The sequence below is a fragment of the Lynx rufus genome, unplaced genomic scaffold (assembly GCF_022079265.1).
Source record: "Lynx rufus isolate CCGP_SWC_20201006 ecotype Redwood Valley unplaced genomic scaffold, mLynRuf1.p SCAF_20, whole genome shotgun sequence".
Lineage (NCBI taxonomy): Eukaryota > Metazoa > Chordata > Mammalia > Carnivora > Felidae > Lynx > Lynx rufus.
Genome location: NW_025814835.1, coordinates 509,336 through 526,976, shown reverse-complemented (window position 1 = coordinate 526,976; position 17,641 = coordinate 509,336). Strand labels below are relative to the sequence as shown.

At 59.6% G+C, this 17,641-nt stretch overlaps 1 protein-coding gene across 3 annotated transcripts in view; it reads left to right on the top strand.

Moving 5' to 3' along the window:
* The window catches only part of CTDP1 (CTD phosphatase subunit 1), a 56,763-nt gene extending 50,199 nt beyond the window's left edge, over window positions 1-6,564 (top strand). Inside the window, exon 12 of one of the 3 annotated variants that reach the window (XM_047086186.1) lies at window positions 6,015-6,564. In XM_047086186.1, the coding sequence (XP_046942142.1) occupies window positions 6,015-6,293 (279 nt within the window). In that variant the 3' untranslated portion in view covers window positions 6,294-6,564. The other 2 variants (XM_047086185.1, XM_047086187.1) reach the window with 2 other exon arrangements.
* The last annotated feature ends 11,077 nt before the right edge of the window (window positions 6,565-17,641 follow it).

The window sequence follows — 17,641 nt, the reverse complement described above, 5'->3', positions numbered from 1 at the left end:
AGAGGTGCCCGTGAGGCTGCACGAGGACATGAGGACGTGGACGGGGAGGTGACGAAGAGGGGCACCGGCGGCCGTCCTGCCCTTCCCTGCGAGGTGTTAGAAGTCGTCTCGTTACGTGTAACTTCGTGTCAGTCGTCAGGCTTTCCAAAACCAGTCACAGCGAAGGGGATCCAAACGCTTGTGCTTTGGGGACCGTCCCTCCCCCGCCCTGACACCTGCGTGTTGACTGCCGACACGCGTCCCTGAAGGCACGCGTGCTGAAGCCGCTGCCTGCGTGGGCCATCCCACGAGGGCGCTTGTCGGAAAGCGGGGGCTCCCGTAGGTCTCGAGACGCTTGTGAAAATTCACCTCGGACTGGCGTTCGGTGACAGGAGCCTGCCTGTCCGTCGGGAAAGCAGCACAGCCTCCCTGCCGCCCGTCAGGCTGGGGCGCCCGGAGCCCCGAGCCCACCTCTTGTTCACCCGCGTTTGGGGAGCGTGCTCCGTGCAGGATTGTGGCAAAACCACCGAATCAAGTCAAGTATTCTGTTTTTTAACCTTGCCCGTCTGTCAGAGTGAGAGGCCTCGATTTTGTTCTGGGCCCTTCCGTGTCCTGGTCGCACAGAGCAGGGCTTCTTGTGCTCATCCGTGTCCGGGACTCACTGAGGACACGCTTCATGCCCCAGCCGCCACTCCCGTCATCTACTCGATAAGCCTGGTTGCCGGGTAACCGGGTTACTCCGGGTTATGTACTCACTCGCACTCGATAAGCCTGGCTTCCCTGAGCAAGACATCCTGGGGTAGGTGAGTCCTGCTGCCGGGCCGGGTGGAGCCAGCACCCTGGGGGCCGCCACCCCTGTGACGGCACGAAGCACGCGTTCGGGGTTTGCTGCCCCCCCCCCCCCCCCCCCCGTGGCCCAGGCAAGGCCCGAGCCCGTGGGTCAGGTGGCCTGGTTGCCTGTGTCCCCACTCACGGCGAGGAGCGGGTTCCCTGCAGTTGTGCCTGAGGCGCCGGCCGCTGCTGGCGTCCGTCCTCATAGGTGAGCAGGCGCCCACTGTGCCCACTGGTGCCCACGCTCGCTTCGCGCCGTGCACGTGTTCGGTCCGCCTTGCACGTCGCCGTTCCGCAGGTTGCAGACCGGGCTGTCCCGCACCCGCACACACAGGAGAAGGGCTTGTTAGTCGAGACGGTGACATCGCCGCGTGCAGCCCCGTGGCTTTTTTTCTGCCGGGAAACGAAGCGGGTTTAACTGGTGAGCTGAAAAGTACATGCCCTGTGGGCGCCATTTGGGGGTCCTTGGTCAGATGCCGGCGTGTGTTTGCCATGGTCCCTGAGACATCCACGTCTGTAACTCGGCGCGCTTGGGGCGCCAGTGGAAGTGTGTGCTCGGAAGCTGCAGCGTCCGGGAGGAAGTTTGTTCCTGTTCGTGCTATTTCCCGCCTTGAGCGTGGGAGGGTTTTTTTCCACCCCGAACATGAGAGGGTTTCCAGCTCTCAGTTTTCTCCACGTTGAATCTGTTCGCGTTTCTCCGGAACCGCACACGTGGCTGTAAAAACATCATAAACGTGTGCTGTGCTGAGGGAGACGAAGCTTTGATCGTTCACAGGCGTTTGTTAGCCGTGACCTGCAGGCCTGAGATGCTTTTTAATTACTAAAATTTAATCGTGTATAAAAATTTATTCTCCGAACGTTACTTAACCAGGAGCAAGGGTTTTCTCCCTTCTCAGTCCGTCTCATGTTCTGCTTTGTCACAGGAAGGGTGAGACCAGCCTTAGCACACCGCACTGCCACCTGGGCACTGACCGTCTTTCCCTGGTCTTGAGCCACACACTGGGCTCCGTGGGAACGCCCCGCACGACCACCCGAGTGGGGCTCGCCTGTGTTCTCTCGCTCCCTCCGTTAATTCTCTGCAAGACGACCCTGATGCGGGAGAGTCCTTGATCTGTAGGACGGGTGCACCGTGTCTCTGACGTACCCGGCATCTGCGTGGGTCGTGTGTGGTCCAGCCCCGCAGGAATGTGGCTGTGCGGTCTCCTCGGCCACCGATAGGAGCGACAACACCCACCTCACGGATTTGGTGGAAAAGAGGGCTCGTGTCACCCCATGCCAGCACTCCGCGTCATCGGGAGGTGTCTGAGCACGAGGACGTTGCCGCAGTGAGCCTGTCCAGGTGTGGGCCGCTTCTGTCCCAGACGCTCTCCAAGTGCAGGTCAGACGTTTCCACAAAAGATGTTATCACACAGTATCGTTCTTGTAAGGTGGCTATTCTGACGGCTAACTCCTGTCCTGCCCTGGTGCTGCTCTTGGGGGTGGGGGTGGGGGGTCCCTCCTCTCCCTTCAGGCCCTGCCTGCAGGTGCTCCCCGCCTCTGCCTGGGGAGCCGAGCTTCTCCACGGTTCCCGGTCCCCCCTCCACAGGGGGTCCGGCTGTTTCCTGGGCCTGGGGGCCTTCGTCCCCGCGGGCAGCAGCTGTCTCCTCTCTGTTTTTGCTTTTTGCGTCAAGCTGTCAAAGGGACAAAAGGGAACTTGGATGCAGGCCCAGCTCTGGGCCAAGAGCAGACCATTTGCATCAGGAGGCACGGGAGATGCCTCGCGCTCGTTGCTCGGGAAACCTTGCGGCGCGGGCCACAGAGCTGCTCTGACAGTGCTCACGGTCAGGTTGGGTGACGCGTCATCGTGCCGGGGGAGCTGCCGCTGGTGAGCGCACCCTGGTGGGACACAGACTTCACCCCCCACCCCTCCTCTCACACTGCAGGCCTGGGGCCCAGCTGGGTGCCCGGGGGATGGGGCACAGCCAGCACTCTTCTGAGTTTCCTTAAGTAAGTGTGCTCAGAATCACTGCTGCTTTGGATAAACCTCCACCGTTCACCAGCAGCCGGGACGGGTGTCCCTATGCTGTAGGTCTGGGGGCCTGGGGAACGCGGGCCGCACACACATCGTGACCGCCCGGTGCATCCCTCTGAGGCCTCGGGGCCCACCCACTCTTTTCCCCCAGGCAGGGCTCATGGATGTTATTTCTGTCGGTGGTGTTCACAGTAGTATGGACAATGGACACCCCTTTTTATGGGGATTAGATGGCCACCTGCCATTTTTACGGGCAGTGGTCTGTTTCATCTACGCCTACGTGTCATTTCTAAACGCGTCTCTGTTTTTGTCACCACTCAGCAAAAGGACAGTCATCCCAGAGGCTTCAGAGTAATTGTGCTTAAAATAGCTTTTGTTTCAGGACATCTTACAAATCCAAAATTAACCCTTTGCTGAGGTACCTGTCTCCTCAGGCTCATGTCTGCCCTGGTTTGGGCCCAACCAGAGCTTCTGGCCCTACAGATGGGCGCCCGGCGCCGGCCACACAGCCCGCGTGCTGCAGCCACGGACGCCGTCCCTGCTCCTCGGGGCTCCGGCCTCTCGTGTTCACTTTACCAGCCTGAGCAGGCCCACTGATCACCTCAGTTACAGTCCCTGGTGTCTTTCTCAGGGCTTCTGTCCATTTTGAGTTTATTGGGTCAGTTGTGTTCTGATCTGGGAGCGTTTCTCTCCATTAGGTTACTTCCTGTGTTACCAGTTCGAAAGCGGGTTGTTTCGTAGGTCTTAGGTCACACGTGGCCTCGTCTCGCAGATCTTTTCCTGACCTCGTGTGTGTGTCTCTGCTTGTGGTCTCTTCCACCCAAACAAAGACTTTCTCGTCTCTACATCGTTTGGGGGGTTTCTTGTCTTCCTTCAAACTGCGGTTTTCCCTGAACATAAGCGTGTATATCCATACGTATTTCTGTCTACGTTTCTTCAAGTTTCCTTTTGACTAAATGGTGCTGCCACAGGTGTCCAGATGCAGAGTTCATCTCAACCCTGCCTCAGAAATGAACTCAGAGGCCGACTCGCAACAGATTGCGAAGAAAACCTAAGTATTTGTGACCTCGGGTTACGTGGTCAGTTTTGTACTGATAGTCCAAAGACTTCTCACCATTCGGAGTGTGAGAAGCACAAATAAATCTGTGCGGCACACGCCTGAGAAATAGTTGCCGTCCGCGCTATGTGAAGAGCTCTCAGGACCGAACGCTCCGACACACCAGCTCGTAAAACGGGGCAGGAGGTGGTCCACACCACTCGCCCCCAGAGAGAGCTGGGGGGCGTGAGCCGCTGCACGTGGGGCCCCCAAACAGCCCCTTCTTCCGTGCGAATGGGAGCCGGGCATGAGGTTCGCGGGCGGGACCCCCTCGGCAGGCGTGGCCGCGGGCCCACCACGCGCCCGGCATCGCACCCAGGAAGGGCACCTTGTGGCTCCTGTGCCCGAGTGCATCCTGGTGCTGCCGGGCGTCCCACGCTCCGCCAACACCGTAACGGCCCGGAGCGGAAAACAGCGGCCACGCACGCGCGGGCCAAGAGCCTCGAGGCCACGCCGCCCTCCAGGGGGCCAAGGGCAAAGGAAGCCTACGGCCTAGTGTTCGGGGTAATTTCCCTGAAGCATCCTTGTGCTCAGAAACCCTTTATACCGGTTTTGCTTGTATGTTTTCCAGAGATCTCCTAAGGGAGCAACCTTAGATCTTAATGGTCAGGTGCTGATAAGAGAAACCCACTTTGCGCTTAATGTTGAGCCCAGCTTGTTTTCTGTAACGGCGTAAACGTTTGTTTCCTTAGAAAATATTCAGCCGATGGGAAAATAATAGTCGTTTGAACTTTGGACTGAACGGGTGGCGCTGACAAAGTGCTCTGGTGGGTCGGGCGAGGGCAGTGCCGCCCTGGCGGTCACGCACGCGGTAGAGCCTGGGGCGCGAGGGACAGCCCAGGGGGCTGCTCTTTCTGGGTGCCCTTGCCGGCCTCCCGGCAGGCTCCCGGCGCCTTGTCTGCCGCAGGCACATCCTCTTCTTAGGTGGGACGGTGACCGATCAGCAACGTGTCTTTTGTTGGTTCCATCTGGTTTTGCTGGCGGTATTTCTCTTAAATAAATTGAAAGCCTTTCCTTCCACCAGCACCGTGGTCTCCGATTTCCTGTACGCGTGTGGTTGTCTACGTTGTATGTGTGCTGCATGTGCCTCGGTATATACACGCGCGTGTGCGGCTGCCGTGTGTGTGTGTGTGTGTGTGCGTGCGCGCGCGCGCCAGAAAATCTTCAGGGCCTGCCTGTGTCCCCACCATCACAGCGCAAGAGACGGGGGGGCTGACTCACGAGGCCCAGGTGCCCCTATGTGAGGGGAGACCCAGGGCGGGCATGTGGTCAGGCTGGTTTTCCTCGGCTTGGGGACACCACTTGGGGCCGGCGGGCACCTCCTGGGAGAGTGCTGTGCCTGCCGCGGGCCCCGTGCTGCGGAAATCTCGCAGGCACGGTCTGGTCCGAGTCCGCCAACTCTGTCCCGAGGACGGAGGCAGCCGCCACCATTGCGGCGTCATTGGTCATCAGGGTAATTCCTCTTGAGCCGCCTAAGGAAAGTGGCGTTTTCAGGCTGGACCGGGTGACGGCCCTGTCTGGTCCCCTGGGATGTGCCTTGGCTTTCGTGTCCGCAGAATGGCATTAGTAGTTCCCACGGCCGACCCAGCCTCTCCAGTCGTGCTTTGCGCATTTGTTCCCGTCTGGTTCTCCTCGGGGCCAATCAGAGGTGACAGCGTCTGGAGCTCTGGGGAGAAGGCATTTGCGAGGGCTCCCCGGGGGAGGGCAGGGGGCGGACACGGACAGCAGGGGCACGCCCTCCAGGCCTCCCACCGGTCCGCGCTCCTCTCCCCACGAGCCGTACGGTTACGGGTGCTCTGTCACCTCCTCCGTGACTCCGTGACTATCGCTGCCGGGCCACCTCTGGATGCGGGGGCCTGGCAGCATGGGAACGGACAGAGCGTGTCCCGGGCCTGCTGGCCCCGCGCGGTTTTGACCCCCAGCTCCAACCCCTCCTCGCACTGAAACTGTGACAGCGCTTTTGCATCGATGGCCCCACGGGACAGCGCCGCGCTGCGTGGGTGCGTCCCGAGGTGCGTGGGTGCTGATGCGCGTGTGTGTCCCGGTGTGCGTGTGCCTGCCCCTGCGAGCGTGTCACGGCATGCGCCTGTCTTGCAGGGGCCACAAGCGGAAGCTGCCCGAGGACGACACCGGCAGCGCGTCCAGCGGGGAGTCCAGCGGGGAGGACGAGGAGGGCAGCAGCTCGGAGGCGGACGAGATGGCCGCGGCACTGGAGGCAGAGCTCAACGACCTCATGTGACCTGCGGGGCGCTCAGCACACACACGCGTCTTGCTCCGGCCCCTGATGGCTCCCGGCCGCGCGGGCCCTCGGATGGGGTCTCCTTTTCTCCAGAAAGACGTGTACATTTGCAGAGCTCCACTTACAGAAACACATAATTTTGCAGAAATAGGTGTTTTTAGAGGTTTTACTATGGAAAGTCTACTTTTCTAAGGGACAGTGTCCCGGGAGGCCGTGTGCCAAAGATGTTGCCACGCCCCTCGCAGCCTCTTGCGGGACGGGCGGGCAGGACTCGGGGCGGCGGGGGCGGGTCCGGGCCAGCGCACGCCTTCCTCCTCCGGGACACGGGTGTAAAGTTTTTGTATATCTATTTCGCATTTGACCCACCGAGCAGATTTCTCTCTCATTTAATAAAACTCCTTTTTATAAGCTCGTTCTTGGTGCGATGCCCACCCCACCGCCTGTAGGGCAGAGGACACTGCGTGTCGGGTCGCTCCGGGTATCTGGTCAGGCCTTGGAAGTCTGCACAGGAAAACAGACCACCTAACCTATCCTTCTAGGCCATTCCGTGGCTGCTAGTCAGGAGTTTCTGCCATTTAGGAGTTTTTCTAAAGCTTGTACCAAAGCATTAACAGTGTAAAGGATCGTTGTTATTTATAGTCGCTAAGCTTCATGAGCCTCGGATCTAAGCCCGGAAACCGAGGCAGCTCTGATCCTGGCTGACAAGCTGGAGAACAGGGTTCGTCGTAGGATGTGCCCCCCCCCCTTTCCCTGACAGCTTGATTGTGCATCATCCCTGTCCCTTGGGTCGCGGGGTCTGACCCACCAGCCCTGAGTTCATGCAGCTGTAGGAAGAGCTGGTCCTGCGCCCGGTGGCCTTGTCTTCAGGTTCTGTTGTCCAGAGATGTGTGGGCAGTAGCCTTGGTCCACGATGCCCACCGGGAGGTGCTGGCGGTTAATTCGTCTTCACGCTCCCTTTGAAAGGGCCCCTTGGCACCCTTGCTGCTGGCGCTGTCTGGGGTCGGGGCTGTGGGCGACCCAGGATGCGTTCACGGCACTGCGGCCGATGCCTCCTTCGGTCCTGTGGGGAAGGCAGGCTGACCTGGGACTGGGGCCAGCAGCGTTACGACAGGCGCTGCTTAAAGACGGCCTTGTTGAATTAGTGTAGGAAGTGAAAGATGGCCCTTCTCCAGTCCCGATCCGTAGCACAAGCCTTGAGTCCTCCCTGTTTCCCAGACTAACTACTGCATCAGAAGCAACGTGTCAGGTTACGCTGTGTGCTGTGCATGTGGACTTCAGCTGCAGGTGACAGGACCACGGCTCCGGCGGGTTTGTCTCATTACATCCCTCACTTGTCTGAGAAGCGATGAATGGAGCCTCAGGTATGGCCGGTTCTAGGTGTTCACTGCCTACTCGGGCGTTGTCCAGAACCTGAATCCTCCTCCTTCTCTCTACTGCTCGCACTCAGGAGGCCTGCGCACTGGGCGTGATGGTCAGACCCCATTCGTGCTTCTGGTGACAGGCAGAGGCTGGGTGGGGGTATCACCACGGGTGCAGGACGGGGCAGGCAGGCAGACGTCCAGGAATCAAAGCACCGTCATTGTCTTGTTCTCTTCAGCAAGGTAAGTGTGCGTACGTTTATTGGCTATTCTCCACAACAGCAGTAACCAAAGTTTCCAGGGCTGGACTTGGAAGGCGAGGGCTGTCTCTGACGGCCCTGTTAGCACAGAAACGGAGACTGTGTAACCGGGAACCTGGTAAGTTTGAGATGTTTGAGATCTCCGTGAACACCCACGGTCTCTGAGGCCGTGGTTTCTAAAAGGGCTCAGTGCTAACTCACGGCATCGCTCACACTGAGTGGGAAGTGTGTCTGAGCCGAGGCTGTGGGGCCGTCCGTGGTCCTGGGCTGCTGGTTGCTGTCACACCTGGACGACACCGTGGTCTCTGCACACCGGGAGGGTGGGTGACCAGCTGTGTCCATCTCAGCTGGTTGGGCCCCTCCTCGCGGGTTCTGGAGGGAGACCAGAAGACAGCTCCTCAGTGTTCTGGGGCCCCGAGTGCTCCGACGAGTGACAGGACAATGCCGGTGGTAGAATGTGAAGACCCAACACCCGGACCTGGTGTCACCAGCAAAGAAGGGCCGAGGCCCTGGGAAAAGGAGACACCGGTCGAGGGGGGGACGATTGGAGGCCCAGTTGCGAGCTGACCTGAGCAGGAAAGCCACGGAGGCTGACAAGTCGCCCTGAAGACACGTCTTCACCTGCTGGGAAGGGTGTGCCAGGGGCCATGATGCTGGTCAGGACTCCGGGCAGCCCCGGATGTCCTTGTTTTCTGCTGGGTGGTAGTTTTCTCTGGGCACTTGGACTTGGCGTGTCCGGTGGTGTTCCCCAGAGCGGGTGTCCGTGTGGGGTCGTGCCCGTCTGCAGCGAGGCTCTGCTGTGGGGGACGCCTGGGGACCCGCTCGGCCCACGGCCTGGGAAGGTTGGGGGCGGCCAGGCAGGGGCAGGGCCTGCGGTGCCCTCCGTGGGGGCCTCCCAGCCCCACCCACGGTGGTCTGCTCCCCATCATCTGGCCTCTGGTGGTTTTGTCACTGTTAATGATGCATTCGTGCCCCAGATGAAGAGAAAGTACGTCTTTAAACTGAGGACTCCAGTCCTCCTCCCTCTGGGCGCATGAGTGGCCAGGCAGCTGTCCTGGTCGGGCCTTCTCTTCAGAGGGGCAGTGGGGCCACCAGTCACCCCTGCCCTCTGGCTCCCTCATCCAAGCACACGCGTCTCAGGGGATCCCAGCAGCCGAGTCAACCACGTAGTTGCTTCAAATGCTGCTCTTGGGGCACCGGGGGGCTCAGTCAGTTGAGTGTCCAACTCTTGATTTTGGCTCAGGTCATGATCTGGTAGTCTGTGGGTTCGAGTCCTGTGTCGGGCTCTGCGCTGACAGTGCGGACCCTGCTTGGGATCCTCCCTCCCTCTCTCTGCCCCTCCCCTGCCGTCTCTCAGAAACAAACATTAAGAAAAAAAAATGTTTCGTGGGGCTCTTGCAGAGCCGGGCCGGGCGGTGGGAGGGCGGGCTGGGGCTGCAGAGAGGAGCACCGAGTGCACTCTGGTCGGGAACACACGGACACGAGCCTTCCGTGCTCCAGGTGAACCCTCTCCCAAGAGGTTTTAGGAGATGCGAGCCTGCCTCCCCGAACATCACGTTTGGGAACTCGGGTCCACGATGCGGCCGTGAGGACGTCCCTAAGCAGGAGATGGAAGGGAGAACTCCTTAGGTCCCCAGAAGTCTGCACAAGTAGATGATAAATTTTAGCCTTTTGTTTGCAAATTTTCAAAAATCTGTAACAGTGGAAATTAATGAAATTTTTATTTCTTGGGAAACAGTGTTGAAATTTTGCGTAAATATGAGTGGATCTCCTGTCCCATCTGAATTTCTCATGTTTAGAAAACAACCGTGAGCCTCCCCGTGTGCAGGCCAGCTCCCCCTGGAGGCATAGGCCCACCCGCCTGGACCCCTGTGCACTGGCCGGAGGCTCCGGCCTGGAGGGTTTTATACTCCGAATGCCCTGGGAGTCACGCGGTTGTACACGAGACAGGCACGCCTCAAGGTACGGGAATCGCGTGTGCATAAAGCTGTTAGTTTTACAACGAAATCCAAGCCAGCCAGCCAGAGCCTGCCTGGTAGTGCACACGCGTGTGCTCACGTTCAAGGGCGCAGCCTGGTCTTGAAGCAAATCTATTTTGAAAGTACTGTCCAGGTGGAAAACCTTTCAAGTACAGAAAAGGAAACAGGAGAAAACTCAACACGATCATTGCATCTAGCATTTTCTTTACTACAATCGTTTGCCTTGATTTTTAAAATTAATTTGTGACCTTTTAGCATATACAAATGAAAGATGAAGAAAAATTGCTAGAATCCTGCTCCCAAAGTTAACCACATTGACATTTCAGTGTGCTGTTTGTCTACCTACGCATATTATTTTAATAGACTTTAGTTTTTAGAACAACTTAAGGTTAGAGCAAAGACCTAAGGTTAAGCAGAGACCTCCCTTAGATTCCTGGTTCCCACACACGCGGAGCCTCCCCATCAGGATCCCCAGCAGAGTCCCGCATTTGCCACTGCTGACCCACACCGACCCACCAGAGTCCCCCAGAGTCACAGTTTGCATCAGGGTAACTGGGTGGCCATCCCGTGGGTTTGGACAAATGTATGATGTCATGAGACCACCAGACAGCATCACACGTAGTTTTGCTGTCCTTCCCCCCAGCCCGTCCCCTGATGCCCCCCTACCCACCCCCCCCGGGTTCCTACTGTCTGCATAGTGTTGCCTTTCCCAGTGTGGCCTTTCGCCGTGTGCAGCTTCTCACACTGGCCTCTTGAGCTCGGTGCCGTGCGTTCCGAGTGCGTCTATGTCTTTTCATCATCGATGTCCAACGCACAAAATCCAGATTGTGGGAAATCAGACAGACAACCTGGTTTCTTCAAAATATAATCTGTAAGAAAAAAAAAAGAAATGGAGGGAACCTCATGGTTAGAGACCCAAGAAGCGTATCAACCCATCCCCGCGCGTGGGCTTGTTGGGTTACTAATTCAGACGAACGGGAGTCCACACAGACAGCTGTACAGAGCTGATGTTTATGGAGTATTCACTTACTTTAGATGATGTGCTTTTTTAAGAATCCCTATGTTTTGTTTATTTTGTTTTGCTTTTTTTATTTTTTCCACTATTTTTTTATTTCAACGCAAGTTAGTTAGCATATAGTGTAACAATTATTCCAGGAATAGAATTCAGTGATTCATCGCTTACGGAGAACAGTCAGTGAAGAGCGCCTGTCTTTTAGAACTACTGAGATATGATGGCAATGATAGGATGTCTGGGATTTGCATCAAAATGCTACAAGACAAAGGGGGGCACACGGAGGTATTAAAGGACAGAGCACGTCGCGGTTTATCAGCTGTGAGGCTGGAGTTTGTGTGTGTGTGTGTGTGTGTTTGAAATGTTCCATAAAGATGCACAGAATGAGGCTCCTTTGCAATAAAAGGACCAGGGCCGCCCGTGCACCCGGGAGGGTCAGGCACAAGCCGCGACCCGGCCGTGCTTTTAGTTAGCGTTTACCGTCATTTGTAGCAAAGAGAAGAATGAGATGGCAGCAGGTGGTCTCCGGGCCAGAAAGTGCTCGGCACGGACTCGTGGGGACCACTGTCCACGGGAGGGTCAGCTGCCCCCGCGCCACAAAACTTGCCCCAATTTGGCTCCGAACTGAGACCCTCTCGTCTTTTTTAACCACAACTCCTGGTTCTTGCCGCGCATGTTAGCGCGTTTCCTGAGCCCCTGCGGTCGGGAAACCGGCGTTTTGATGTGATGTCGCATGAAAGCCCACCCAGGAGAAGTCGCCCCTGGCCTGAGTTCCCTGTCAGAGTCCCGCAGACTTTGTCCCGGCGTCTGGAGTCTGGCCCCACTGTCCCAGCTGTGTCCAGAGTGCTTTTAGGATTGTTAGCCGTACGATTTTGTTTTACTTCAGGATTTCTTTGGATATCGTACCTCTTTGGAGATTTTTGTTTAGGAACCAGTCTGCATGCATGAATATTTTTTAGTTTAAATTGTTTTTGTTGCTTCCTAGTTATTCTGGGTTTTCTTGGAGAAACTTTGTCCTCTGTCACCTGTCCCTTGTCGTCCCGTACCTGGGGAGCTGCTCAACCGACTGAGCCACCCAGGTGCCCCACATTTGCCCATTTTCCAAAGGCAAGCCCTTGTTGGCAACACGAATGGTCACCAAGTGACCAGGGGTGCCAGCACTTGGAGTGCCACTGTCCCCAGAGGGACACCCTGACAGCTTAGCCCCTAATGGCCACCCTGTTTGAGGGTGCGGCTGTGGTCCGGGACCCCAGACTCCCATCACCAGGCAGGTGGTGGGAGGGGTGCACGTGGCTGTCAGAATCGGAACAAACAGCAGCAACCCGTAAGACGGTCGAGACAGCAGTGGACGTGACCGGCTCGACCCACGGCACCCGAGGGCAGGTGGCCGCTCCCTTGCTGGCCTCCAAGGGCTGGGGCAGGAAAACCAGGCCTTGTAAAGATTTTAGCCCCAAGGGTTATTTTTGTTGCAGTTGTTATGACTAGTTTCTAATAGTCCGTTGTTTACGTTGGACAGTGAAGAAAGCAGGACGTCGGCGCTCGCGAGGGAGCCGTCTAGTGACGTCGACAGCCTTAGAATGAGTCCAGAGCCCTTGTGTGAAACGCCGGAGGCCAGAAGGCTGAGCGCTTTCCTGCGGCCGCAGCCAGAGTCGCCGCACTGGGGATGGGGTGTGGCTCCATCAAGGCCGTTAGTAGGTACTTTCTTTAAAAAGCTTGATTCTGAAAACTCCGATCGATCTTTTGCAAGAGGGAGAAAGAAGACAACAGTAACTCCGACCTGTGTCCCGGGACGAGAAGAAGCACACGACAGACGCTCTGGACACGGCTCCGATGCCATCGAGATGCCCTTCCTTCCGGCACTTGCTGGGAAGACGCGTTTTGGTCGTCCCAGAGTACAGGGCCCCCGCGTGCACAGTGCCCGACACCCACATCACTCCGGTTAGGCTGAGAGGCCGGGCCGGCGCATTCTTCGTTTTCCAGACCTAGAACAGTTTGTGCATACAGCAGGGGCTCAATAAATGCTGAAGAAGATGCAAGTTAGGAAGTGAGCCACTGTCCTTGCCTAGCATGGTTTTCGTGCATCCGGGTTGAGACTCCTGCGTGCCGTCTGGGGCCCGGCCTTTCCTGGGCCTTGCTGCCCCCTGCCCTCCTGAGGAGCCGCCCCAGGGGCCCCCGTTTGCCGTTGCCTGTCAGACACGCCGGAGGACGGCCCTCTCGCTTGCCCCCACCTCGAGGCGGCCCAGCAGGGCCTCGCCCAACTGTGAGAACGTGGTCGTGGGTCGGGGACACTGTGGCCCAGGGGAGAGTCGGGGCCGGCTGCCCTGGCGGTCACCTCCTGGCGCTGGCCCACAGCCTCCTCCGCGCGAGGGCTTCCTGTTGGCAGATGTGTGGGGAAGTCAGCCAGCTCTGCGCGGCTGTCATCACTGTGCCTCTGTTTACCATCTGCTCCCGGACCTGCTCGCGGGGCCGAGCCGCCGCCACCGCTGTGCGTCAGGGCACCTCCGTCCCGGGAACCCGATGAGTTTACAGAAGCAGGACTGACGGACCTCATAAATGGGGAACACAGGGGTGACGGGGCTCCCACGGGCCAGTGGGCGGGAAGGCCTGGCCCCCCAAAGCCCGGCCCAGAGGGCAAGCCCGTGTCGCCAAGGCACGCCCTGCGCTGGGCCAGACGGGCGAGGGCTGTGCACCACGGTGGTGGGGGTCAACGTTCAGAGCCAGAGCCCCTCCCGTCCCTGTGGGCCGCAGTCCTAGGCACGGAGAGGCTGCCCCCGGGCCCCGCCGCTCCAGCTCCTGCGGCCTCCGTGTGCACACGGCCCCAGGGGCTCGTGGGAATACAGCCCCGACCCCGCGGTCCTGGGTGGGCCCTGGGTTTGCATGTTCCCATCCGGCTCCCGGGCCGCGCCACCGGGCCCCTGTTCGCGGATGTGCACGAAGATACACAGGACCAAGGAGAAGGCCCCCGGGGCGCCCGGCAACTTCCGGTCCTGCTCACAACGTCCGCTTTGCCTCCGGTTCTGGAACCCGCTCGCGGGGGGAGCTGCCCTTCCTCCCACGGGTTTGCTGTCTGCTGGACCAGCTGCCGAGCAGGAGAGACAGATGCCACCCTGGGCTTTGCTCCAGAGAAGACAGGGGGACACCACCCCGTCCTCAGCCAGGCGCACGTCTGCACGTGCACACACTCGCACGTGTGCACGCACCTGCGCGTGCCCTCACGCACATGCATGCACATGCACGCTCCCACCCGCACCCAGTGGCGGGGGGGGGTGGGGGGGGCGTCCCTGCAGCAGCTCCGCCCTCAGCATGAAGTGTGTGCTCGTCCACGGGAACCTGGTAAGTCCCGCTGAGGCTCAGCAGACAGGCAGGAAGCAGCCACCCCCCGGAGCCCCGCTCTCCGTGGGCAGGTGCCCTGGCACTTTCAGCGGAAAGGAACTGAGGCCACCTCAGTGGGAGGGAGGCGGGCGAGGGCCAACCCGGGGACGTCTGACAGGTCGGGACCGGGACCTGAGGACACAGGCTGGGGTCACGCTGCCCAAGCCGCACGATCCTGGCGTGTTTGGTGATAACGTGCCGCCTTCGGGCTGGGAGGCGTGGCTTCTTCCCCGGTCCTGGCCGCCGAGGCTGTCGACCTCACCTGCGACACCTTACGGGTTTTCTGGCTGTGACACGTGTGGCCCGATGTCCTTCCGACAGCCCGGCAGCACGTGACTTGCACTTACCAAGTTACTTCTCCATCTTGACGAAAGCCGCGTGAGGAGAGACGTCAAAACGTATAAATGAGGTAGAATGCAGCTGTCCTCGTGGCAGAAGAAGAAATACAAAGTATTCGGCTCCGCTCCTCAGCCTCCGTGAGAGGCCAGTTTTGCCTTTTCTGCATTTCCGGTCTCTTCCCAGCCCAGGCCCTGCCGCCCGTGACCTACAGGTGCCCACGTGGCCGCTGCTCCCGGGAGAGTCCGCCGCTGCCGGGGGGCCGCACCTGCCCGCGTGCCCTCGGGTGCTCCGCACGCCTGTCTGTGTCCTCTCCAAACGCCCACGGTCTCGGTCTTGGGCCGGCGAGGAGGGTGTGCAGAGCACAGCGGAGCCGGCCCTGGGCGGAGCCGGGTGGGGGAATTAGCTCCCGCCGCAGCCCGGCACCCGATACGGAACAATCGTGTGGAAGGGATTGGCCTTAACTTCTGAGCTCCCCGCGCCACGTGGGTTGACCAGGCACTTTCTCCAAGTGCAGCAAGGTTGGGACGCGACGTGTCAGTTTGACGGAGGGACGTGTAGCAGGACACCTTCAGGACAGCTGTTTCCTGGCTCTCCCCTCTCCCCAGGGGTGACAGTGTTCCAGGAAAGTCACTCTGGACTTCAGACAGGGAGCTCAGAAAGGGGACGTCCTGGTTTATTGCTTGTGCTGCGCGGAGTGTAAGCCAGGGCTTAAGGTCAGGACTGACAGAGCGTTGAGCCACGCGGGACGAGGGGCTTGAGGAAGCCCCTACCCCTTGGGTCACCCCGATGGGCCCAGTCAGCCCTGCGGGGAGGAGTCTGAGCTCCCACCAGCTGGAGGGTTCAAGCCCTGACCCAGGACCCAGGGAGGCCCCGACCCAGGGGACCCTGACCCGCACCTGCCACTCAGCCTGCTGGAGCCAGGTGGGAGCGACTGCTGCCCCAGAGCCCGGGGGACCCTCGTCAGCCTGTCCCCTCCTTCTCTGCAGATGGTCTAACGGGACGAATCCACCAACGTTCCGTGCCCACTGAGCTCTGTCCAGGCCCTGGGTCGCTGCTCAGAGGCAGGTGGTGTTCAAGTGCGTTTCTGGGGGCGGAGCTGAGAGCTCAGCCTGCCTGCCCCCCCCCGCCCGCTGCCCACGAGAACTGTCTCTGCCCGAAAGGAACCTGGAGGACAGAGGCCAGACAGGACCGCCCACCTGGGGGAGGGGGGGATCACCCTCCTGTCCTCGTGGGGGTTGGGGGTGGGGCCTGTCCTCCTGTCCCCCTTGGGGGGGCTGTCCTCCTGGGGGGCCCGACCTCCTGTCCTCCTGGGGGGCCATCCTCCTGGGGCAGCCGGCCTGAGACCTGGAGTCAGGCCACTGCTGAGCCGCCCCTGACCGAGCTTCCCAGGCTCTGCCCAGCTGGCCTTGCCCTTTGGGAAGCAGTGGGGACAGCCGGCAGGTCCCCCCTCAGGAGGGGCTCTCAGGAGGGAGGGAGTCCATCTAGAGTGCTTCTCACTTCTGCAGGAGCGTCTTCCAGGCGATTCTACAAGGAGGGCTTAGCCCTAGGACCTCTGAGCCTCTGGAGGGTCCCAGAGATGAAGAACCAAGGGCTGTAGAGCAACCCCCTCCCAAACCCCCAAACCGTGTCCACTCTGCAGGGCTGCCTGCCTGTGACAGTCGGGGACAGTGTCCCGTTCACCTGACAAAGCTGTTTCCGCAGACTCTCCCCAGGCTGCACTCCCCACTGCCCCACGGGTCTGGTGGGGCCATTGGTGCTGCCCCCACGACAGACAGCGGGGACCTAAGACTGTTCTAGGCCAGCCCTTGCCTGGTCTGGGCTCCTCTCCCGATATTTGGTAATAATTATTCGAAGCTTAGGGAGGGGAGGGGAGGGAAAGAACCTCACACCCCACCAGATGGATCCCAGCCAAAGTCAGCAGCACAAGCAGCAGGCCTCGGGGATAAAACGGACCCTTCTGTGTTCGAAGTGGCTCCGACTCTGTGCTCCCTCGATGGAGAAGGGACAGGGGAGCCTCGGATCTGAGGCCTGGAGTGTTTGAGGCGGCGGCCTGGGCCCTCAGGTGTGCACACCTGGGCACCTGGCCCCGACATCCCCGGGAAGAGCTCAGTGACCTTGCTCTGGCTGGAGGCCCGGTGCGTTTACCGGGAGGCAACTTGCTAGAACAGCATCGATCGCTCTCCTTCTGATGTTTCTGGGGCCTTCCTGCAGCCCCTCAGTGACTCTCTGACCACCTCCTAAAGTTCGGGGCCCCCAGCTTCCTTGTGCCCCGTCCCTGCCTCGTCACCGCCACTGGGTGCCTAATACCTGTTTGCTGAGCGCGTGAAGGACAGCAGTGCAAGGATGTGCAAGCTCCGGCTTCCGGAGAGGAGGAGGGAGCACGGGAGAGGAGGCGGGCCGCTAGGTGGTCCCGGGCTCCTGAGTCCCTGGTGGGGCCCCACCTGGGGCCCTCCTCGAGCCCCACCGCCCCTTCCCAAGAGGGCCTGCTCCTCTCCTGTCTGTTCGCAGGCTGGATCTCCACACGGGACCCGGTTTGAAGACAGGACCTCCCGCTAAATAAAGTAAGAAGAACAATGGAATTGCCGGCTCACTGCGTTGAGCGCCTGAAACCAGTACCACACCACTTGTTAACTGGAGCGCAACTGAAATAAAAGTTTTCAGAGAGAGAGCAGAGACAATGACAACAGTACGAGTAACGTTTGAAACTTCACCAGCCCGAACGGCCCACTGGGACCTTGCCGCACACACGGGGAGACGCGGGCCCTTGTCTTCTCCTTTGCTGGGAGGACCTGAAAGTGCAAACCCAGGCCAGAGCCGACAGCAGGTGCCGGCCTTGCCGAGATGCGCGGCAGCATTCGGAGGCGTCCCTGGTAATTCACTCAGGATGTCACAACACGCACTAGTGAGTGGAAAAGAGAACAGCCCCTCAGCTCTGGCGGCACCCACATCCTGTGGCAAGGAAAGAAAGACTCTCACCTCGGGCCCACAGGGAGCCCATCTTGCCGGGACTCCAGAATGGAAAGCCAGGGTGGGTGGGGGCACCAGAGAAGCCAGCTGTCCTGGTGGGGCCTCTCTCTCCCGTCCCAGGGGGGAGGGGGACTGGTGTCCACAGTCACTCGCACATGCCCGTGCCGTCTGTCCTGTGGATGTTGTCCTGAGAGGAGA